At 41.3% G+C, this 25,974-nt stretch overlaps 1 protein-coding gene across 2 annotated transcripts in view; it reads left to right on the forward strand.

Moving 5' to 3' along the window:
* The window catches only part of Cpsf100 (cleavage and polyadenylation specificity factor subunit 2), a 156,693-nt gene that overhangs the window by 77,906 nt on the left and 52,813 nt on the right, over positions 1-25,974 (forward strand). For both annotated transcript variants that reach the window (XM_076182966.1, XM_076182967.1), the window contains 2 exons: positions 10,395-10,553; positions 11,967-12,111. In XM_076182966.1, the coding sequence (XP_076039081.1) occupies positions 10,395-10,553; positions 11,967-12,111 (304 nt within the window). The remainder of the gene's footprint in view (positions 1-10,394; positions 10,554-11,966; positions 12,112-25,974) is intronic.

A 25,974-nucleotide genomic window follows, 5' to 3' on the forward strand; every position in this document is an offset into this window, starting at 1 on the left:
TTCAAGATCTTCTCTGATCTTTAGCCAGCTGTTTTTCTTCACGTTTCTTTTTATAATCTCTGCTTCATTTCACCTTGAGACATATTCTTACCTATCCTGAGGCCTTCTGGTCTTCATCCAAATTCTAAAGGCTTTATTTTTCCGTCTTACCACCTCTTTTACTTCTTCATTCCTCCAAGGGGTATTCTTCTTCTTTCTTCTTCCTGTTGTTTTAATTTGTAAAACATCACATGCTTTCTTTATGCCATCTCTGAACTTATTCCATTCAACTTTTATATCTCGTGTTTCAGGTTCTATGTAATTCTCTTCCACCTTTTGAGCAAGTTGTAATGCAACTTCTGGGTTGATTAACTTTTCAGTTGTAAAACGTTTTCGTATTGGTCCTTTGACACTTTTAGGTTGTATGAAGTTTATTTTTCCTATTACCATTCTATGGTCGGAGTCACATGAAAGTGAAGGTATTGACTTGACATCGTTGAAAACAGTTTTATTATTGGTTATTATCATGTCAATCATTGATCTATAAGTATATTCCTGTCTCTCATAATTCCAGCGATACCATGTCCACTTGTGCTCGTCTTTGTGTTTAAAGTATGTGTTCATTATAGCAAGATTGTTCAAAACACAGAAATCAAGTAGTCTTTCACCTTCCCTGTTTCTATCTCCAATCCCAAAAGCACCCACAACATTGTTATATTGTCTCTGTGTACTCTGATGTGTCCATTTAAGTCACCCATGATAATGGTGTCCCCGTTCGTTAGGTCAATCTCATCTTGTAATGTCTGGTAGAACTCCTCTTTCTCCACAGCTGTCCTCCCTTGTTAGGGTGCATTTACTTGTATTATTTTCAGGTTTCCTTCGTCCATTTTCAAGGAGATACTTACAATGCTTTCATTGATTTGATTTGTGTCTTTTATCCTATTTATTATGTTTGGTGAGATGAGGATTGCCACACCATGTTTATATACATTTCCTCCACTATAAATTAATTGAAAATCACGGTGGAGCACTCTTCTTCCAGATCCACTCCAACAGGTTTCACAAATTCCAAGTAGTGTTATTTTCCCTTCCTCCATTAAAGTTACTAATTCTTCTTTCCCGTGTAGTGTAGAAACGTTGAATGTTGTGATTTTGAGAGTATTCCATGCCCTTTGTCCATTTTCTTTGTGGGTTGTCAACTTGTGGATCTGTCTGTTGTGAGGATGCCTATGTGTTTCTTGAGCAAAAAATTGTTTTACGCTGCCGGTTTGCTAGACTTGTCACAGCAACCTTCCTCTTTTATCCAGGCTTGGGACCATCATAGTACTGGTTATCATCATTCCCATGACAGAGTTTATTCCCTCATTATAAATTTCTTTTAATGTGTTCCATTTCTCTTCCATCTTTGTTTTTTCATTTAAGAAGTTTTCCCAATTTGCATTTTGAAAGAATTTTCTGAGTTTCTCAAAATCTGTTTTGTTGTACATTAGTCTTCTTTTTCTATGTTTCTCATTTGTTCTCAAATCAATTTTGTTCTTGTCATAATAATAAGACTTGGTAGCTACTCCCAAGCTTTAATCAACTAGAACACCTGGAAATACATTACAATATATAGTTTACACAATATATACATATATAATGAACATATAGGACTCATCATATGAGTAGACCACATAATTGAATAAGTAAGGGAAGGAAGCAACTTACGAGGAGGGTCACGACTATTTCTCTAACCGGTCCCAGACAGAATGCGACGACATAGCTAGTCAGCTTCCTCTACAGTTCACCTAGTATGACGCGCAACCAAAACAAACGACGTAGCCAGACAGACAGACAGAGTATGACGCGCAAACAAACAAACAATTCGAAGTTCAATGACAAAATATGACACTCTCCCCTCCTAAAAAGAAAAAGACAAGGTATTCTATAGGTATCAATCCCATCCGTATCTGTCCGGAGCCTTAGACACACGGGTTGACCTCCGTACTAGAGGTGTTGATGCATTCGCCTCTACGTCAGCCTCTTGATGAAGTTCAGTGTTCTCTGGAACGTCAGGGAGTATGGTAGTATGTACAGCCTCTGGTGACGAGGTAGAAGATGAGTTCCAGATTTCCAGCAGGAGAGTAGTTGACCTGTCTTTTGGGATAAGGAGCCAAGTCGCGGACAGAAACTGTTGACTCCCGCCCATCCTGATGTCTAATATTAGCATAAGTTGGATTAACATCCAGAAGTTCGACTTGATCAACCAAAGGTTCATTTTTGTTTGCCCTAACGAATCTTCTCAGTAATACTGGACCTGGTGACATTAGCCATGAAGGTAGAGAGCTTCCAGAGGAAGAACGACGTGGAAAACCAAAGAAACGTTCGTTGGGTGTAACATTTGTAGATGTAGACGGAAGGGATCTAAGAGAGTGCAGTACATCAGTAAGTACCAATTCCCAATGTTGAACGGGTAGGTCCCGCGACTTCAGGGCCAGCTGGATTGCCTTCCATATAATACCGTTGAGCCGTTCCACTTGTCCATTGCCGATAGGGTTATATGGGGTAGTTCGACTCGTAGCAACTCCTTTTTGTAAGAGGTAGGTTTTAAGATCCTTGGACATGAACGATGTTCCTAGATCAGAATGAATGTAATTAGGCATCCCACATAGGCTAAATACCTGTTCCAGGCATTTGATCAAAGTTGTCGTATTCATATTGGGACATGGAAAAGCAAAGGGGAAACGGGAGTATTCATCTACAACAGTAAGTATATAGGGATTACGTGAGGCGGTTGGGAGAGGTCCTTTGAAGTCGATGCTTAACCTCTCCATAGGCTGAGTAGCCTTGATGAGTGTTCCTTCTTGAGGTCTATAGAATCTTGGCTTTACCTCTGCACAAGTCTTGCAAGAAGTACAAACCTTCCTGACTTCTTCAGTGGAAAAGGGGAGGTTTTTAGATCTCACAAAGTGCAATAAACGAGTCACTCCTGGATGACATAGACCCTCATGTAGTTCAGTGAGAGTAGAAGACGCAGAGACAGTAGAACAACAGAAGGCTCGAGAGAAGGCATCTGGAACCACATTCTCTTTACCAGGATGATAATGTACGGTATAACTGAAGGCAGTGAGTTCCATCCGCCACTCCTGGATCTTGGTATTCTTGATCTTTGTGCATTTCCGGTTGTCGAACATAAAGGCTACCGAACGCTGGTCAGTAATAAGATCGAAATGTTGTCTAGAAAGGAAGTGGCCCCATTTACGGACAGCTTCAATTATAGCCATGGCCTCCTTTTCTACAATGTGATAACGTGTTTCGCTTCCTTGTAGAGTCCTAGACATGAAAGCTACTGGTCTCCCACCCTGGTTAAGCACAGCCGAAATGGCTACTTCGGAAGCATCACATTCGACTTCAAAGGGCAAGTTTTCATCCACAGAGCATAACGTTGTTCTTTCAAGTTCTAACTTGAGCAGACTGAAAGCCTGTAGAGCTTCTTTATCTAAAGGAAACTTCTTTGCACTCGCTAATGGTCTTACTTTGGTTGAAAAATCTTGTATCCATTTGGCATAGTAAGCAAACATACCCAGTGCTCTCTTTAAAGATCCCCGACTTGTGGGGGGTGGGAGTTCTTGTAGTGGTCGAAGCCCCCTGGGATCGGGTTTTATAATCCCATTTCCTACACAGTAACCAAGAATATTAATGGAGCGAACAGACTTAATAGTTTTAGAAGTATTGAGGGTTAAATTTCTGTTGTGGATGACTTCAAGAAAGTGTTGTATATTACGATCGTGTTCTTCTTGAGTGCGGCCAGCAATAGTTATATTGTCAAGATATGGAAATGCACATTGTAAGTTTTCTTCTTTCACTAGCTTATCCATGGTTCGTTGAAAGACAGCTACTCCATTTGTGACTCCGAACGGAACCCTACAAAATTGATAGAGGCGTCCATTGGCCTCAAAGGCCGTGTATTTCTTATCCGATTTTTTCAGCGGAATTTGGTGATATGCGCTTTTTAAGTCAAAAGTTGAGAATACATAGTATGCTGATAGTTCATTCACCATAGTGTCTATTCTTGGCAATGGATAAGCGTCTAGCTCTGTGTATAAATTCACAGTTTGTGAGTAATCCACACACATCCTTTACTTATGTCGATTCATTGGGTCCTTCACTACAACAACTTGGGCCCTCCATGGGGATAAGCTACTCTCAATAATACCCTCAGCAAGTAGACTGTTTATTTCCATTTCAATGAATTCTCTGTCATCTTTACTATAACATCTTGACTTAGTGACTATGGGCTTACAGTTAGGTGACAAATGTTGAAAAAGAGAAGGCTCATCTACAGCAGCAGCCGCCAGAGAACAATACGAGTCATTATCGGGTAACTTGAGCGTAGGTTTTGGTCCACCATATTCAATGACTATACTCTGGTGCTGTTTTTGGAAATCCTGACCAAGCAGTACCCCACAGCACAAATCTTTCATCAGTGCAAGACGAGTGGAAGGATAAGTTTGTCCATTAAGATGTAGCGTTAAGTCAACTACGACATAACCATGAGAGTTAGTGTGTAATGACTTCTGAGCTAAAGTGACATCTTTACCTGTTTGATGTATTAGAAGTTTCAAGTCCCGTGCAGTTTCCTCGTCTATGTAACTGTCATCACTGCAGGAATCGACAAGTGCCGATAGCTTTCGTCCATTGATAGTTGTCGAGGTGGCCGCTAGATGGAGGCTCTGAGGGAAAGTGGTACCAGAGATGGTGGCAAGGACTGAAGGTTGGGAAGAGTCAAACATAGTAGCAGTAGGGGTCTTACCTGAAGGAGCCGGCACCTTGGACATGCACACACAAGCAAAATGACCTTGCTTACCACACTTATTACAAGTAGCATTTTGAGCGGGACAAGTAATACGTTTATGGCGTAGTCCTCCACAGAAGTGACACTTATTCTTCATGGACAGGGTAGCTGCCAATACCGGATCTTCAGCAGTCATCACACAATCCTTAGACATAGGTTTATTCTTCACAGTCTCATCCCAAGTCTGAGTACGATCAGGGGTCATCACAGCGGCGCTGTGCACAAACTGAGGAGTTACGGGACCATAAGAGTTGGCATTGCGTTGAGCTAAGTCTAAAGAATAAGCTTGATCATAAGCAGCCTGTAAATCTAAAGTCTTGTTTTCCAAGAGACGTTGGCGAATCAAAGGCGAGGTTAGACCGTTAATAAAGGCATCCCTAATCAACTCTTCCTTGTACTGCTCGGCACTAACTGCTTTTAGGTTACAATCTTTACCTAACTTGCGTAGTTCTCTCAAAAACTCATCTAAGGATTCACCGGGCTTTTGCTGACGAGTTGCGAGTAAATGCCTAGCGAATATTTCGTTGGGTGTCTTTGCATGCAAATTCTGTAGAATAGAAATAGCCGAATCATAATTAGTACATTCCTCGATGTATTCATAGACATTATGACTAACACAGTTCACAAGAGTTCTTAGTTTGTCAGGTGCATTTTCTCCACACTCTTGTATGAAGTTGGAGAAGGTTTTATACCAGTGCTTCCACTCTCGCGCTGCAGTTGAGGAGCTGGGGTCCAGATCCAGACGAGCCGGCTTTAATAGTTTTTCCATGTTCTAGTTGATTAAATTGTCATAATAATAAGACTTGGTAGCTACTCCCAAGCTTTAATCAATTAGAACACCTGGAAATACATTACAATATATAGTGTACACAATATATACATATATAATGAACATATAGGACTCATCATATGAGTAGACCACATAATTGAACAAGTAAGGGAAGGAAGCAACTTACGAGGAGGGTCACGACTATTTCTCTAACCGTTCCCAGACAGAATGCGACGACGTAGCTAGTCAGCTTCCTCTACAGTTCACCTACTATGACGCGCAACCAAAACAAACGACGTAGCCAGACAGACAGACAGAGTATGACGCGCAAACAAACAAACGATTCGAAGTTCAATGACAAAATATGACAGTTCTTTTAGCTTGGACTCTATTAGTATGTGGTCACTCTTCCCAATTGGTGTTTTGTATTCCATTTGTAAGTGCATATGGGCCTGATTGTGAGAAGAGTGTAGAGGAAAGGGAGATTTTTTGAATAGATATAAATGAGTGCATAGAGGGTTTAGGGAGAAATGTCAATGTAGTGGTATTGGGAGGTTTCATTGTTAGGGTAGTAGGTGAACCAATAGACAGAGTGGTTGGAAAGTGTAGAGTACCAGGAAAAAATCATAGTGGAGAGTTGATGGTGATGAGTCTAGAAAGAGAATTGATGATAGCTAACACAGTGTTTAGGAAGAAAGTCAAGCATAAGTACTTATGGGAGAGGGTGATGGATGGAAGGGTGGTAGATAGGGTTTTAACCTCTTCACTCCGGGGCACATCGCACATCTGGCAGCATTAGCTGCCCGACGTGCGATGTTGCGTCATAATAATTGGATTATAAAAAATAAAGTCAGGGCTCAATCGTTCGTTCTCTTTCACCCGTGTATTTTGATAACCATAGAAAATTGATGAAGCCAGTTTAGAGAGAATGGGAATTACGTAGGTACGACTACAATAAATATAATCAAGATGCCGACGTCGGCATCATCAAGTACCCACTTGCTCCTCATGCCGCCTATGTAGGCGTCACCATATGGAAGTGGTTAATGGACTATATAGTGGAACATGAGAGAAGAAGATAGGAGGAGTTTGAACGTATTTACCTAGTTTTATTTTATGGGAAGAGAGCTATGCTCGTAGTGACCTGCTTTTGTATCTTTCAGCACCCAGTTTCATTTTTTTTTTAAATTCTTGTATAATTTTTGCACTCACTGTCTCCTCATTCAATTTGTTCCAGATATCACTCGGTGTGGGAAGCTATTCTTTTTCAGATCTCTTCTGTAACTATCCTATTTAAGTTTCTTTTTGTGTCATCTTTTTTTTTCTGCTATCCCACTTTAGTAAGTCATCTCTATCAAGGACTTCCATCCCTTTCATAATTCTGTAGATGGTTAGCAGGTCTTCTCTTTCTCATTGTTCCAGGGTTGGTAGTTCAGTTCGAGTTTGTCCAATCTTTGTATGTCAATTTGGAGAGTGTTAATGCCATTTTTGTCGTTGCTCTTTCAATTCTTTCTAATTTATTTATATTCTTTTTGGTACTGGGTGTCCATGGTGTCACAGCATACTCCAATTTTGGTCTTATAAATGTAACTAATATTTTCTTTACCATTTCTTCATCCATGTAGTCAAAGGCCACTTTCATTGATCTTAATAAATTGAAAGTTTCTCCGACTAATTTGTTGATATGTTTGTCTGGTGCCATGTCATTGGTGATAGTTACTCCTAGGTCCCTTTCCGAGTTGACTTTTTTAACTTCCTTTGTACCAATTTTATATTGGCCTTATATTCTATTTTTGCTTTTTCTAAATTCCATTATACTACATTTCTTGATGTTGAAATTCACTTCACACTTCTGATTCCATATCCAGATTTTGTCCAGGTCCCTCTGTACTTACTCTCTTTAGTAGTTTTGCATCATCTGCAAAGAAGTTCATATAATGTTCCACACCTTCATCCATGTCATTTATGTATGGCAAACATTATCGGAGCCAACACAGAGCATTGTGGGATTTCACTTATCATTTCTTCCCAGTTTAAGTTCTTGTCTCTTAAGTACCACCCTCATTTTTCTCCCGTTCAAGAAATCTTTCATCCATTCCAATAACTTTTGAGATGATGTAACTGAGAAGTATGATAGGGGTTACTAGGCTGGATAGAGTTAGAAACAAAGAGGTAAGAAGGAGAACAGGAGTGGAAAAGGAGTTGGAAGATAGGGTTGATGAAAAAGTATTGGGATGGTTTGGACACATGGAAAGAACGAGTATAGAAAGATTAGTAAAAGAGGTGTAGAAGGCAGAGGTAGGAAGTAGAGGTAGTGGATGACCAAGGATGAGATGGAGGGATGGGGTAAAAGGGGTATTGGGAAAGAGAGGAATATCTGTTGAGGGAGAATGGGAGAGGACAGAAGATATGGGTGAGTGGAGAATGGTTGTGTATGTATGATATTGTGATGCATGGAAGGGAGTGGGTGGAGTATGGGGGGTGAGGGAGTATGTGTGAAAAAATGATTTGACACAGCCTGAAGGGATTTCTCCCCGTCTTATCTTTTTATGCATGAGGGGTTGGAGAGGGGGGAATGCCAATTTAATGAAATGGCCTTGCTATGGATGTGCTGTGTCTTGCAACACTTCCTCTGACCCAGGGCAGTGGGCGAGATGCATGGATGACCTGTCATCCAGGAGGAGCCAATATAAGAGGGAGGGAGGGGGGTGATGGGAGTGGAGTATGTGGAGATGGAATGGGTGGGAGAAGATTTTATGCTTTTTGTTTTTTGGCTACCCCTATTGTAAAGGGGAAAAGCCTTTGGTATATGTATGTATATATAGTGGTAACCAGGAAAAGAGTAGGAAGAGTTTTGGATGTAGATGTTCTTAGGGGAGAGAGGGGGGATTATCAGATAATTTTTTGGTGGAAGATTAGTTGAGAGTGGATGATAGGTGGAGAAAGAGGAAAAGGGCAGAAGGTAGGGAGATGCTTAGAGTAAACTACTTAAATGAAAAGAAAAGGAGAAGGAATACAATAAGCTGAGAGATGAGTGGGAGGGAGTGAAGGATAGAGTAGAAATAGAAGTACAGGAGGAATGGGGATGTTTCAAGGAGGGAGTCATAAGATGTGCAAAGATTGTGTGTGGAACAAGGAAGATGGGAGGAAATAGAGGGAAGGGTAGTGAGTGGTGGGATGAGGAAGCAAAGAAATTTGTAGAAGAGAAAAAATGAGCATTCACAGATTGGTTACAAAGTAGGACAAGAGAATCATATGAGAGGTACAAAGAAAAGAGAAGTAATATAAAGGAGGCAGAAAGGAGAACAGATGTTAAATGGGGTAAGAGTATGACAGAAAGTTTTGAAATTAATAAAAAGATATTTTGGAAAGAAATTAAGAGAGGAAGAGGAGGTAAATTAAGTAGAGAAGAAAAGTTAAAAGATGCTGATGGAGAGATGATAATGGAAGAGATGGCAGTAAGAGGAAGATGGGCAGAGTATTTTAGCGAGTTGTTAAATGTGAAGGAGGATAGGGAGGGAAAGGTAGTTGCAGTGGGAAGCACTAAGAAAATGAGAGTGATGAGTGAGGAAAATCGAGGAGAAATAGGGAAGGATGAAGTGAAAGTTATTAAAATGATGAGAGCAGATAAGGCACCAGTGTTAGATGGGTGTTATGAGTGTCTAAATAAGGGAGGTACTGTGATGAAGTGACTGATGAGGTTGTTTAATGTTTGTCTGAAAGAAGGTAGAGTTTGACTTTACAACCGAAAAGGGGACGAGTGAGTATAGTAGTTTCAGAAGGATCAGTTTGTTGAGTGTAGTTGGGAAGGCTTATGGGAGGCTTTTGAGATGGTAAGGAGAGAAACAGAGGGAGTAATTGGTGAGGAACAGTGTGGGTTTAGGACAGGTAGGGGTTGCATTGATCAGATTTTTGTGGTAAGACAGATATGTGAGAAAGCTTTAGGAAAAGGTAAAGATGTTTTTGGGGCCTTTATGGATTTGGAAAAGGCTTATGACAGGGTAGACAGGAAGGCACTATGGGAGGTATTGCAGATATATGGGATAGGAGGAAAGCTGTTAAGAGCACTCAAGAGTTTTTATGAGAGTAGTAGAACTTGTGTTAGGATTAGAAATGGAGGAAGTGGTTTGTGATAAAGGTGGGACTTTGCCATGGAGTTGGGAGATAGGGTTGATAAAAGAGTATTGGGATGGTTTGGACACATGGAAAGAATGAGTGAAGAAAGACTAGTAAAAGAAGTGTGGAAGGCAGATGTGGAAGGAGTGAACATGAGGGGGTGACCTAGGATGTGATGGATGGATGGGGTAAAATGGGCTTTGGGGAAGAGGAGAATGTCTGTTGAGGAAGGATGGGAGAGAACAGAAGACGGGTGAATGGAGAATGGTTGTATATGGATGATGTTGTGATCCATGAGGTGGAATGGTGGGGGATGGGGGGGTGAGGGAATATGTGTGAGAAAAATTTGATGCAGCCCGAAGGGATTTCTCCCAGTCTTCTCTTTTTCTACATGGGGAACGGAGAAGAGGGGGTTGCTGATTTAATGAAGCAGCTTTGCTGTGGATGTGCTGTGTTTTGTGACACTGCTTCTGACCCAGGGCAGTGGACAAGATACAGGGATGATCCATCATCCAGGAGGTGGCATGATAAGAGGGGGAAGGGGGTGGAAGGTAGTCGAGCATATTGGGGATGGAATGGTGGGAGTGGTTTTTATGCCTTTGTTTTTTGGCTACATCCCTTGTAAGGGGGAAAAAGCCTTTGGTATATGTATGTATGTATGTATGACTAAGTAAGATTTATATTAATTTTTTACAGAACTGGCCCAGATACCCTGGCAAGAAGTCTGATAGATAATCCTCAGGTTCGTACATATAAATTACTGGAAAAGAGAAGAGTTCGTCTTGAGGGCCAGGAGCTGGAAGAATACAACCGAGCACAAAGAGAGAAGATGCAAAGGATAAAACAGGAGGAAATGTAAGGGAGGCATTATGTTTTGTATATTTTTATTTTTAGCATGTGATTGTGAGGTTGAATCCTGGGGCCCTCTGTGGGCTTGCCATGTTGATTCCCAATAGCTCTGGCCAGGCAGGGAGGTGACCTAACATCAGCTTAAAAAATCCAGTGGCTTGCTGCAACTGACAGGGCTTTGCCCTAACTGGAGTTTCTCACTTCTCACTGTGTGGGAGTGAGATGGTGATATATATATATATATATATATATATATATATATATATCAGAGGAGGGATTGAGGAAGTTGGTGACAGAGTTCAGGAGTGTGTGAAAGAAGAAAATTGAAGATAAATGTGGGTAAAAGTAAGGTGATGAGATGTACAAGGGGTGAAAGTGGCAGCAGACTGGAAGTGAGCATCAAGGGAGAGCGACTAGAAGAAGTGGATAGTTTTAGATACTTGGGTGCAAATGTGGCAGGAAAGGGTGGAGTGGAGGTGGAGGTAGAATGTAGATTGAGAGAAGCGAGTAAATGCCTTGGTGGATTAAAAAGTGTAATGAGGAATAGACATTTGGGAATGGATGCTAAGAGGAGACTGTATGAAGGAGTGATTGTACCAACAGCACTGTATGGGGCAGAAACATGGAACATAAGAGAGGAAGAGAGAAGGAGTTTGAATGTGTTTGAAATGAGGTGTCTGAGAAGTATGATGAGGGTTACTAGGCTAGATAGAGTGAGAAATGAGGAGGTTAGGAGAACAGGGAGTTGGGAGATAGGGTTGATGAAAGAGTATTAGGATGGTTTGGACACATGGAAAGAATGAGTGAAGAAAGACTAGTAAAAAAGGTATGGAAGGCAGATGTGGAGGGAGTGAACATGAGGGGGCATCCTAGGATGAGATGGATGGATGGGGTGAAGGGGGCTTTGGGGAAGAGGGGAATGTCTGTTGAGGAAGGACGGGAGAGGACAGATGACAGGGGTGAATGGAGAATGGAGAATGGTTGTATATGGATGATGCTGTGATGCATGAGGTGGAATGGGTGGGGGTATGGGGGGTGAGGTAGTATGTGTGAGAAAAATTTGATGCAGCCCGAAGGGATTTCTCCCTGTCTTCTCCTTTTATGCAGGGGGGACGGAAAGTGGGGGTCGCCAACTTGATGAAGCAGCCTTGCTGTGGATGTGCTGTGTCTTGCAACACTGCCTCTGACCCAGGGCAGTGGACAAGGTGCAGGGATGACCCATCATCCAGAAGTTGCTAAGATAAGAGGGAGGGTGGAGGGGTGTGGAGTGTATTTAGGGATGGAATGGGTGAGAATGATTTTATGCCTTTTTCTTTTTGGCTACCTCCCTTGTAAAGGGGAAAAAGCCTTGGTATATGTATGTATGTATATTATATATGAAGCTAAATGAGTTCAACAGGATACTTTTTATTTTTACAGGGCAGAATCTTCAAGTGAAAGTGAGGATGATGACAGCCTTGAGGCAGGTAAACATGATATCATTGTCCTTCATGAGAAACAAGGCACCACAGGATTCTTTCGATCAAGAAGACATCATCCCATGTTCCCCTTCCATGAGGACAAGGTATGCAGGACTTCATACAAATACATTCATACATATACCAATGGATTTTCCCCTTTACAAGGGAGGTAGCCAAAGTCAAAGACATAATCCACTCCCACCCATTTCATCCCCACATACTCCCTCTCATTCACCACCCTTCCCTCCCTCTTTTCTTGGCTCCTCCTGGATGATGAGTCATCCCTGCATCTCACCCACTGCCCTTGGTCAGAAGCATTGTAGCTAGACACAGCATATCCACAGCAAGGCTGCTTCATTTAATCAGCATTCCCCCCTCTCTCTGTTCCCTCATGCAGATAAAAACAAGGGAGAAATCCCTTTGGGCTGTATCAAAATATCATTCACACATACTCCCTCACCCTCCCCATCCCCCACCCACACCCATCCATGCATCACAGCAGCATCCATACACAACCATTCTCCACTCACCCCAATCTTCTGTCTTCTCTCGTACTTCCTCAACGACATCCCCCTCTTTCCCAATGCCCCTTTTACCCGATCCATCCATCTTACCCTTGGTTGCCCCCTCATGTTCATACAAATACATAAACCAAAAAGCCTTTTCCCCCTTAAAAAGGGGGGTGGCTGGCTCAAAGTATACATCCACCTTTCACATGTCCCACATCCATCCAAAAAAACATTTGTGATTGCTCTCATATCAGCCTCTCCTAGATAAAGAGTCACCTCTGTCTCCTGACACACTGCTTAGGTGAGAAGCAATACAGCAAGACACATCATTCTCACAGCTGGGCTGGACTGGACAGCCAGAACTGGTTTATTCTTACCATTTTATTATGTGGTGAACCTCCCCTCCCTCATTCACTTGAGAAATTTGTTATGCAGACAAGAACCTTTGAGCCACATCATTTCCTCATCTCATCCAATTACAACCACTCTCCATTCACAACTACCTTTTGTACTGTTTCATTCATCATAGTATTATAGGATACATATTTACTTTGATACTAATATGCTTTTGTTAGTATTTAAGAAAATGGGCGAGTGGTTTGAGATAAAGTTGGGACTGTGCTTAGGATGTGTCATGTTGCATTGTTTATCAATTTATACTTGGATGGGGTTGTGTGAGAGGTAAATGCAAGGGTTGGGCTTGGGATTGGAGGTGATTAAAGAAAATGGAGAAAAATGGGAGATAAGCCAGATGTTGTTTGCTGACAACACTGCACTTGTAGCAGGATCAGAGGAGGGATAAAGGAAGTTAGTGGTGCAGTTTGAGAATTTGTGTGAAAGAAGGAAGTTGAAGAAAAGTGTGGGTAAAAGTAAGGTGATGAAATGTACAAGAGGATAGCAGTAAATTGGAAGTGAGTATTAAGGGAGAAAGATTGGAAGTGAATAGCTTTAGATATTTGAGTGCAACTGAGGTGATAAAGGAAGGAGTGGAGGTGGAGGTAGAATGTAGATTGAGAGAAGCAAGTAAATGCCTTGGTGGATTAAAAAGTGTAATGAGAAATAGGCATTTAGGAATGGATGCTAAGAGGAGATTGTATGAAGGAATTATTGTGCTGACAGCACTGTATGGGGCAGAAACATGGAACATAAGAGAGGAAGAGAGAAAGACTTTAAATTCGTTTGAGATGAAATACCTGAGAAGTATGATAGGAGTTACAAGGTTAGATAGAATGAGAAATGATTAGGTGAGGAGGAGAGTGGGGGATGGGAAAGGAGTTGGGAGATAGGGTTGATGAAAGAGTATTGGGATGGTTTGGACATATGGGAAGAATGAGTGAAGAAAGATCAGTAAAAGAAATGTGGAAGGCAGATGTGGATGGAGTGAACATGAGGGTGTGACCAAGGAAGAGATAGATGGATGAGGTAAAAGGGGCATTGGGAAAGAGAGGAATGTGTATTGAGGAAGGAAGGGAGAAGACAGAAGATAGGTTTGAGTGGAGAATAGTTGTGTATGGATGATTCCTGTGATACATGGGAGTGGGTGGGGGATTGTGGGGGTGGTTAGGAAGTATGTGTGAATGATATTTTGACACAGCCTAAATGGATTTCTCCCTTGTCTTTTTCTGCATGAGGGGACAGAGGGGGGAGGGTCATCGATTAAATGAAGCAGTCTTACTGTGGATGCACTGTGTCTTGCTGCATTGCTTCTGACCCAGGGCAGTGGGTGAGATGCAGGGAACCTGTCATCCAGGACCAAGAAAAGTGGGAGGGAGAGGTGGTGAATGAGAGTGGAGTATGTGGGGATGAAATGGGTGGGAGTTTTGTGCCTTTGATTTTGGCTACCTCCATTGTAAGGGTGAAAAATCCATTGGTATATGTATGTATGTAAGATAAAGGGGAAACAAAGGTGGTGGATGTCAATAGGTGTCTGCCTTTGTCTTTGCTACCTTCCTTATAAAGGGGAATGCCTTGGTATGTATGTATATATATATTGAAGCCCATCGGCAGCAACACCCACCTCCTTCCTCTCCCCCTCCTCCACCTCACCAACCCCCTCTTGACCAGCGGGGTGTCCCTGCGAGACGATCCATCCTACCTGACTCCCCCCCCCTCTCCCTCACCCTTGCCCACATAGAGTGTCAAGATCCTTTCAGTGTTCCCAAGCGGCCTATATTTAGATCCATGTTGTCTGTACAATATTGTCAAATGTGTATTATGTACATACATATACCAAGGCTTTTTCCCCCTTACAAGGGGGGTAGCCAAAAAGAAAAAGGCATAAAATCATACCCACCCATTCCATCCCTGAATACACTCCACACCCCTCCACCCTCCCTCTTATCTTAGCACCTCCTGAATGACGGGTCATCCCTGCACCTTGTCCACTGCCCTGGGTCAGAAGCAGTGTCGCAAGACACAGCACATCCACAGCAAGGCCGCTTCATTAAATCGGTGACCCCCCCTCTCTGTCCCCCCATTGCATAAAATGAGAGGACGGGGAGAAATCCCTTCGGGCTGCATCAAATTTTGCTCACACATACTACCTCACCCCCCATCCACCCGCCCATTCCACCTCATGGATACACTCCACACCCCTCCACCCTCCCTCTTATCTTAGCACCTCCTGAATGACGGGTCATCCCTGCACCTTGTCCACTGCCCTGGGTCAGAAGCAGTGTCGCAAGACACAGCACATCCACAGCAAGGCCGCTTCATTAAATCGGTGACCCCCCCTCTCTGTCCCCCCATTGCATAAAATGAGAGGACGGGGAGAAATCCCTTCGGGCTGCATCAAATTTTGCTCACACATACTACCTCACCCCCCATCCACCCGCCCATTCCACCTCATACTATCACAACATCATCCATATACAACCATTCTCCATTCACCCCTGTCTTCTGTCCTCTCCCGTCCTTCCTCAACAGACATTCCCATCTTCCCCAAAGCCCCCTTCACCCCATCCATCCACCTCATCCTAGGACGTCCCCTCATGTTCACTCCCTCCACATCTGCCTTCCACACCTCTTTTACTAGTCTTTCTTCACTCATTCTTTCCATGTGTCCAAACCATCCTAATACTCTTTCATCAACCCTATCTCCCAGCTCCCTTTCCACCCCCGTTCTCCTCCTCACCTCCTCATTTCTCACTCTATCTAGCCTAGTAAACCCATCATACTTCTCAGACACCTCATCTCAAACACATTCAAACTCCTTCTCTCTTCCTCTTTTATGTTCCATGTTTCTGCCCCATACAGTGCTGTTGGCACAATCACTCCTTCATACAGTCTCCTCTTAGCATCCATTCCCAAATGTCTATTCCTCATTACACTCTTTAATCCACCAAGGCATTTACTCGCTTCTCTCAATCTACATTCTACCTCCACTTTCACTCCACCTTTCCCTGCCACATTTGCACCCAAGTATCTAAAACTATCCACTTCCTCCAGTCGCTCTCCCTTAAGGGGGTTAACCCTCATTTCGGTGAAAAATACTCGATTTTGTCAAACTTCGTGTGTGGACTGGTGTGGTGTCCCTGAACACCGCGGGACTGGTTTCCAGATGTATAACGCCACCCTTCTCAGGTAATGGCGGGTTTAAAGGGCCAGAGATTCAAAGGACCGCCCATCAGCCACGCCCCTTTCTTTGCTATGGTTTGTTTTCCTTGTATTTTGTCGTTTTTTTGTTGTTGTTTTTGAGAATTTTATACTCTGATATTGTTGTACGATAGGTTAGGCAGCAGTCACCACACTCAGTGCGATCGAAAAAGGGTTCAGCGTATGCGTGTGTAGTTTCTCCACATGCTATCCTGTTTTATACATTTCTTGTTTATAAATTCACTACTCCATAACTAAATATGTCAGATGTGATAGTTGCTGAAGTATTTTGCTCCATTCTGAACCTGAGAAGTACAAGAATACTCACCTTAGCAAAGGGATTGTAATGCATGTGTACCATTCATTATGTGAAGAATATGGAAGGTTAGGATTGTCACGATTCTCAGCTGGCATGGCTACAAAAGAAATGTAATGAACATCTGCTGCTTACTTCCCAGAAATGGTCAAAGGATTATGTAAGTAGATATGTGCATTTGATACTCTTTGGAGGCACTTTTATGGAGTAGTGAATATATAAACATAAAAATGCTATTTTCTCAAAACTAGTTTTTTCGCACAAAAGTAACTATAACTTCGTGTGTAAATAAGCAATTTTGATCATTCTTGTTGGAAAATGATTGTGATACTTATATCTAACAATATTAGTAAATTAATTCTTAACCTACTTGATATATATTTTTGACAATTTTTTAAAGTTGTGATTTTATGTTTTTTTTTTTATAATTTGCTGCAAGGCTGACTTTCTTTTTCACTTATAATTATGAGTATACCAGTTTAGGTACATCTGAATGTCTACTAACTGTACACCAAAGGAAATCATTATTCTCCTCATACTTTTGGAAAAATAAACGTTATATAAAAAATAACTCAAAATTGCAAGTAAATCGTCTGTTGTGTAAAATGTTCTTAATGGATTTCAATGAAATTTCAGTCACAGATGCATCCCATTTTCCTGCACATTGTGTTAAATTTCCATTGTCTTACAAAAAAAAATAAGGTTGGGAGGACCAGAAATGCATAATCCGATCGAGCGAATCACCGAAAGGAGAGTTAACCCCCTTAATGCTCACTTCCAATCTACTGCCACTTTCACCTCTTGTACATCTCATCACCTTACTTTTACCCACATTTATCTTTAGCTTTCTTCTATCACATACTCTCCCAAACTCTGCCACCAACTTCCTCAATCCCTCCTCCGATCCTGCCACAAGTGCAGTGTCGTCTGCAAACAACAACTGGCTCACTTCCTACTTTTCTCCATTTTCTTTAACCATCTCCAATCCCTTGCCCACTACCCTTGCATTTACCTCTCGCACCACCCCATCCATGTATAAGTTGAACAGCCAGGGTGACATAACGCATCCTTGACGAAGTCCCACCTTTACCTCGAACCACTCACTCTCTCCATTTCCAATCCTGACACATGCTCTACTACTCTCATAAAAACTCTTGACAGCTCCCAGAAGCTTTCCTCCTATCCCGTATATCTTCATAACCTCCCACAGTGCCTTTCTGTCTACCCTATCATAAGCCTTTTCCAGATCCATAAATGCCCAAAAAACATCCTTCCCCTTTCCTATAGCTTTCTCACATATCTGTCTTATCACAAAGATCTGATCTACACAACCTCTACCTGTCCTAAATCCACACTGTTCCTCACCAATTACTCCCTCTGTTCCTCTCCTAATACTCTCAACCAAGATCCTCTCATAAGCCTTCCCAACTACACTCAACAAGCTAATCCCTCTGAAACTACTACATTCACACTTGTCCCCTTTTCCCTTGTAAAGTGGAACTGTACAGGCACTCCTCCAGTCCTCCGGCACTCTACCCTCTCTCCAACAAACATTAAATAACTTCACCAACCAGTCCACCATCACTGTACCTCCCTTTTTCAGACATTCCGCATGGCATCCATCCAGACCAGGTGCCTTACCTGCTTTCATCATCTTAACAACTGCCTTCACCTCATCCTTCCTTATTTCTCCTCCATTTTCCTCATTCATCACTCTCATTTTCTTCGCACTTCCCACTGCAGCAATCTTTCCTTCCCTATCCTCCTTCACATTAAGCAACTCCCTAAAATATTCTACCCATCTTCCCCTTACTGCCTTCTCTTCCATTATCATCTCTCCATCTGCACCTTTTACCTTTTCTTCTCTACTTGATTCGCCTCCTCTTCCTCTCTTAATTTCTTTCCAAAACATCTTTTTATTACTTTCAAAACTTTCTGTCATACTCTTACCCCATTTCACATCTGCTCTCCTCTTTGCAACCTTTACCTTTTTCTTTACTTCTCTTTTCTTTTCTTTGTACCTCTCATATGACTCCCTTGTCCTATTTTGTAACCAATCTGTGAAAGCTCGCTTCTTCTCTTCTACAACCTTCTTTGTTTCCTCATCCCACCATTCACTACCCTTTCTTCTATTTTCCCCTGTCCTTCTTGTTCCACATACCATCCTTGCACACTTTATGACTCCCTCCTTGAACCATCCCCATTCCTCCTCCACACCCAGCTCTACTCTACCCTTTACTCCCTCCCACTCCTCCTTCAGCTTCTTTCCGTACTCCTTCTCCTTTTCCTTCTCATTCAGAGTTCACTCAAAGAACCTCCCTACCTTTTGTCCCTTTCCTCTTCCTCCATCTGTCCTCCACCTTCAACTTACCTTCCACCAAAAAATGATCTGATATTCCCCCACCCTCTCCCCTTAGCACATGTACATCCTTAACTCTTCCTATCATAATCCTATTTACCACTACATAATCCATTAGCGCTCTATCTACCACCCTTCCCTCCACCACCCTCTCCCATGTGTACTTATGCTTGACTTTCTTCCGAAACACTTTATTTGCTATCATCAACTCTCTTTCTAGACACATTTCGACCATCAACTCTCCACTACGATTCTTTCCTGGAACTCCACATTTCCCAACCACTCCATCGATTGGACCATTTCTCACCCTAGCATTGACCCCTTCCATACAGTGCCGCACACGTAGGCGTCTTGAGGAGCAAGTGGATTCGTGACGCTGCCATATCGGCGTCTTGATTATATTTATTGTAGTCGCCCCTGTGTTTTTACATTCTCTCTAATCTGCTCTTAATCCCATTCTCTGTGGTTTTGAAAATTCACGGGTGAAAGAGAGAACAATCGATATAAGCCGTGACTATATTTTATGATGCGAGTATTATTACGACACGTTGTACGGCTGGCATTGGCTGCTGCCCGTGAGATTTAAGTCCCGTAGTGAAGTGGTCAAGGTCTCCCAGTACTATCACATTGACATTTCCCAAATCCTCTATGCACTCATTTAGATCTATCCAAAAGGCCTCCCTTTCTTCTACACTCTTCTCACTGCCAGGCCCATATGCACTTATAAAGACCCACATCTCCTTCCCCAGTTTCACCTTCATCCACATTATCCTTGAGGAAACCTCCTTCCACTCCACTACCCGTATACCTATCTCTTCACTTACTAGAATGGCCACCCCTTCCCTCCCTCGCCCTCTCTTCACTCCTGATAATCTCCCACTTACACTCCCAAACTTACACTCACCCTTCCCTTTCAACTTAGTTTCACTCAAAGCCAACACATCCATCTTTCTTCTCACAAACATACTACCAATCTCTACCACATCCACGCACATTAAAAGACCCAAACCTTAGGGTGCTGGTCCGAGGCTTTCCAGCCCCCTCTTATGCCTTCTTTTCTTTTTTTAGGAATGTCCCCTGTGGGGCTACAAGGAGAAGGATGCCTAGTCCCAATCCCCGTCCCTTCTCGCCTCTTACGATCCAAGTGGGAATACTTGGTGGCAGTATTCTTTTCCCCCACCACAGGGAATTCCCCCATCACAGAAAAGGAATACTCAGAGAAATGGTACAGGACAGCAACAAGGGGTTGGAGGACAGCATAACGGAGGGACAGTCGTAGTATAAAAGTGTCATCATTTCTCTATGAACAGAGTTTTCCTCTATCATAGACAAAATGATGTGTGGCTCTGGTCCGTAGGGGCGCCCCATATAGACCCTAAAGTATCAACTGCATGCTACTTTGCCACAATAACAAGCAGCCAATACCCCAGACGGGATAAAACTAACTTAATTCATGTATACTATTCTGAAGATAACTCCCTGAAGTTGAAATGTCAATTAAGTATGGAAGACTATGGAAGGCTTGTATTTGCCCACCCCCCTGAAATGAGATCTGTTGTGAGAAAAATTAAAAATCTCAGTAAGAAATTAATCACTCAAAATGCTGTCGTGTTTAACACAGTATATATATATATATATATATATATATATATATATATATATATATATATATATATATATATATAGATATATATATATACATACATACATATACCAAGGCTTTTTCCCCCTAAAGAAAAAGGCATAAAATCATTCCCACCCATTCCATCCCTGAATACACTCCACACCCCTCCACCCTCCCTCTTATCTTATGTATGTATGATATATATATACAGGAGTCCCTCAAACAATGCGGATTTGAATAACACGGATTCAATCATGCATGGATTTTATTTCAAAACCATCTCAAATGTAGAGAACCGTTTTAAAATTCATGCCGAGTTGGGCACGCATACGCACACACGGCAACATCGCAAACATTTGTGGTGACTGCTTTCTATTTTACCATATACAGTCGATCCTCATATAACGCGGTCATTATGTACACTGGGAACTGCTCAAACAAGGGTATGGGGCGAATGATAGCCGTGGGTGGCTGCCTGCGGGTACTGATGCCGGAGGGAGGGAGGGGAGGAGTGGGGGAGTAGGGGGGTAGCCAACAAGCTTTAGCTTGTCGCTTCCACCACCTGCGCCGTGCAAACGTGAAATTTTACCGCCCTAACCTGTTGAAGAGTAATGTTTCTTTCGTTTGGAACACAACTAATAAGTCTGATAATGACTGTGCTTGTCGCGTCTTAATTTCTCTTATGAGGTTCTTGTTGTTACTGGCGGTGGTGGTTTGGGAGATCAAAAGCAGACATATACATGCTTACGCACGTGCAGACACGCACACACAGACACGTGTTAGACAACCAGTGTATGTTGTGAATGCGCGTGCGTGTACACACAAATACGAACACAGACACACATGTACATGCTTAGTTGTACATGTGAACACAGACACATACACGCACGCACCCAGACACACACACACACACATGACCATGGAGTACACAATGACCCAATGGGTCCATGAAAACACAAGGTACAGAAATAATGAAGAGCCATCGAAACTAGATCTAATATTTACAACAGAGCCTGAAATAGTGCATAAAGTCCAGTATGAGACACCAATTGGAAAGAGTGACCATGTACTCATCGAAACTATACTAAAGGAAGAAATAGACATAGAGAGGAACGAAAAGCATAGGAAAGGAAGACTGAGGTACAACAAAACAGACTTTACAAAACTAAAGACATTCTTCCGGAATGCAAACTGGGAAATATTTTACAGGGAAGAAACAGCAGTGGAAGAGAAATGGAATATATTGATGGAAAACTACAATGAAGGGGTAAACAGGCATGTACCAAGACAAAAGCGAGAGAGAGAGTACATTAAATGTTGGTTCAACAAAAGATGCAGTGAGGCAAAAGACAGAAGGGACAAAGCTTGGAAAAAGTGGAGAAAAGACAAAAAACAAAGCAAATGGCAAATTTATGTTAACTATAGAAATGAGTATGTTAATGTGAGAAGAGAGGAGAAAAGGAACCATGAGAAGGATATTATAGACAAATGCAAAGAGCAACCCAAACTATTCTATCGGTATGTGAATGGTAAACTTAAAAACAAACAGGAATTGGTGAAACTATGCCAAGATAGAATACACAGAAGATTTAGAGATGGCCGAAGTCATGAACAATCACTTTAAATCTGTTTTCACCAGAGAGAAAATACCGAATTGTGACATAGACAAAAACAAGAAATCTCCCCTCATGAATGAGTTTACAGCATCACTAAAGGAAATATCAGAACATTTATCAAGGCTGGATGTCAGAAAATCACATGGCCCGGACGGTATTGCAAATTGGATTCTAAAGGAGTGCAAAGAAGAACTAACAGACAAAATACACATCATAAACGCTAACATTGTACCAATACACAAAGGAGGAAACAAAGAAGAACCCACCAACCTAGACTTGCAAAAAGCCTTTGACAAAGTACCACACAGAAAATGGTCCCCCAGTACTAAAAATAATATAAAGAAATTAGAAAGAATCCAAAGAGCAGCTACAAAAATGGCACCTACACTTGCAAACCTATCATACGAAGAGAGATTGGCTAAACTGGAGTTACCGACACTGGAGCAAAGAAGAGAGAGAGGTGACCTATTGACCATCTACAGAATCATGAAAGGCACAGAGGTACTCGATAGTGAGAACTTACTTAACTGGGACAAAAGAAACACAAGAGGACATGGAAAGAAAATAAAAAAACATAGCTATAGAAGAGAACCACTTGGAACAAACTGGACAATGAAATAGTATGCGCAAAAACCATTCATGAGTTTAAAAACAAACTAGACACTGCAAGATACAAAGGCGGGACAACACGAGCATAGCTCCCCTTCCCGCAAAATACAACTAGGTAAATACACACACACACACACACACACACACACACTTCAGTGAATGGACAGCGTAGAAGACGTTCTGAAGAAAAAGTGAAAAATAGAGGATTCCAAAGCAAAGGAAGTACCTATTGTATTTGCAGGGTGGGGGAAATTGCTTGTGGGGTAGTGGGAAAGTAGGGAAAGAGGAGAAGGGGAGGGATTGCTGAGGGAAATGGAAGGAAATGAGGAAGGAGAAAACTTGGCCCAGGCAGACAGACGAAATGTAAACATAAAAAAACGACCCCCCGACCAGCTGAGTGACGACAAAATTTCTAATAAAAATGTAAAGATCAGAAACATAGATAAGAGCAGTACAATGGAAGGTGAGGATGATAATTTCAAAGGATTTAATGAAAGGGCGGCGGACACCAACCTCCCCCGACTGACAAAACTGGAGGAAAAACTTTAACAAATGTCTGACAACTGGGAAGTTAGGTTTGGCAAGATGACAAAAATCGCTGAGAGGTTTGAAAAATTGGAAGAACTTGAGAAGGCGAACAAAAACTTAACTGATGAAATAGAAGACCTAAAAAGACAGTTAAGAGAAGTAAAGGTGGAGAATGAGGAATTGAAGAGGAATAGTAAAGAAAACAGAGGCCATAACTAAAGAAGCTAAGAATTGGAAAGCAACCCAAGAAGACAATAAAGTTTCATTCACTGACATAGTCAAACAGCAATTGAAAGAACATACTGAAGACTCGGTTATTAAAGTGATGAGACAAAAGGAGAATATAGTAAGAGATTTAGCAGACAAGAAGAAATGTATAATTATATTAGGAATGGAAGAAAAACACAACCCAGATAGAACCACAAGAATCAAAGAAGAAAATGAAAAAGTTAACCAATTACTAGAATCAGTTCAGGAAGATGAACCAGAAATTATGAAACAAATCAAAGAGAAATTTAGACTCGGAAAGTATAGCACAGATAAGACCAGACCAGTTAAGATTAAATTCAAGTCACAAACGACGGCAGAGAATATCTTATCCAAAACAGGGAAACTAGTAACAAGTGAACAATATAAAAAGGTATGGATAAAAAGGGAAATGAATAAAGAGGAAAGAGAGGAAGAAAAACAGAAGAGACTTGAAGCTAAGGAAAAAAACGAGAAAAGAACGGAGTCAGAAAAAGAGAGATTCTATTGGAGAGTAGTGAATATGAAACTAAAGAAAGTTGACATACAAGAGAAAAACAAAAGGGAAACAGAGAATACAATGGAAGTGGCAGAAAACTAAGAGTGTCTTACACAAATATAGATGGATTAATAACAGGATTGAATGAGCTGAATGATTATTTGAAGGAAAAAGAACCAGACATAATGGGAATTGTAGAAACAAAATTAAAAGGTCCACTACCACCCAACAGTGTAGGACATGATGCATATAATTATTGGATTAGAAACAGAGTGAAAAAGGAAGGGGGTGGAGTTATGTTCCTGACTAAGAAGGATATAAACGTGAAGTGTGTCACATATGGAAAGAATACAGTAGAGATGATAATGATGGAAGTAGAAGACAGAGATAAGAAGAGCAGAAAGTTTGTGATAAATCATGTGCCCCCGAAAACAGCCTCATGGGAAGAGAGTGAACATAAAAGTATGTTAGAGGACACAAAGATAGCATTAAACAAGATAATGGAAGAGGGAGGAAGAATAGTTATGATGGGCAACTTTAATTGCAAAGAAATCTGCTGGGAAGAAATGACAGTAAAGGGTGGAGACGGCTCATGGGGAAATGCTCTACTTGAGATGGTTACTGACCATACAATGACACAATGGATACAGGAGAACACTAGGTATAGAAATGAAGAAGAGCCATCGAGACTAGACCTAATAATTACATCTGAACCTAGAATAGTGGACAAGATTGAAGATAAAGCACCAATAAGTAAAAGTGACCACATATTGATTGAACTGGAACTTAATGAAGAAAAATATATGAAAAGAAATGAACAATATAGAAAAGGAAGAATGATGTATGAAAAAACAAACTTTGATAAAATAAGAGAATTCTTTCAAAGGAAAACTGGGAAGAAATATACAAAGAAGAAACAACAGTAGAAGAGAAATGGAATATTTTGACAAAAATTTACAAAAAAGGAGTGGAAAAGTATGTCCCAAGACAAAAACAAGAAAAAGAATATGTAAAATGCTGGTACAACAAAAGTTGTAGGGAGTTAAAAGACAAAAGAGACAAAGCCTGGACCAGATGGAAAAAAGACAGACCTGAAAAATGGAAAATATATACCTGTTATAGAAATGAATATGTACAAACGTGCAGAGAGGAAAAGAGAAAATATGAAAAAGATGTCATAGAAAAGTGTAAAGATCAACCAAAACTGTTCTACAGATTTGTAAACAATAAACTGAAAAACAAACAAGACTTGGAGAAATTAAGACAAGAGGGAGTTGAATACACTGAGGAAATGGAAATGGCGGAAATTATGAACAAACATTTTAAATCAGTGTTTACAAGGGAGAACATACAACCTGAAGAGAATGAATGGAAAGAGAAAGTCCCCCCTATGGAAGAAATAGAAGTAACAAAGAATGAAATATTAACACACTTGAGTAATCTTGATGTCAGAAAATCGCATGGACCAGATGAAATAGCAAACTGGATACTGAAAGAATGCAGGAATGAACTGGCAGACAAAATACATAGCATACTAAACAGTTCCTTGAAAGAAGGAAAAGTTCCAGAAGATTGGAAAAAGCAAATATAGTACCTATATATAAAGGAGGAAATAAAGAAGAACCTACCAACTATAGACCAGTCTCTCTAACAAGTACAATAGCAAAAATTTGTGAAAGAATGATCAAAAGTAGATGGGTAAAATATTTAGAAAAAAACAAAAGTGTTAAATCCAAGGCAATTTGGATTCAGACAAGGACGATCATGCGTCACCAATTTAATATGTTTCTATTCAAGGCTAATAGATATAATACAAGAAAGAGATGGATGGGCGGACTGTGCATTTCTAGACCTAAAGAAAGCTTTTGACAAAGTACCACATAAGAAGTTGCTGAAGAGATTAGAAACTGAAGGAGGAATACAGGGCAAACTACTAAATTGGATGGAAGACTTTTTGCAAGAAAGAAAAATGAGAGTAGTGATAAGAGACCAGCACTCAAAATGGGATGAAGTAACAAGCGGTGTTCCGCAGGGAACAGTTCTGGCCCCAATAATGTTTGCTATATA

Source organism: Oratosquilla oratoria, chromosome 3 (genome assembly GCF_046742065.1).
Source record: "Oratosquilla oratoria isolate Oo_2021 chromosome 3, ASM4674206v1, whole genome shotgun sequence".
Lineage (NCBI taxonomy): Eukaryota > Metazoa > Arthropoda > Malacostraca > Stomatopoda > Squillidae > Oratosquilla > Oratosquilla oratoria.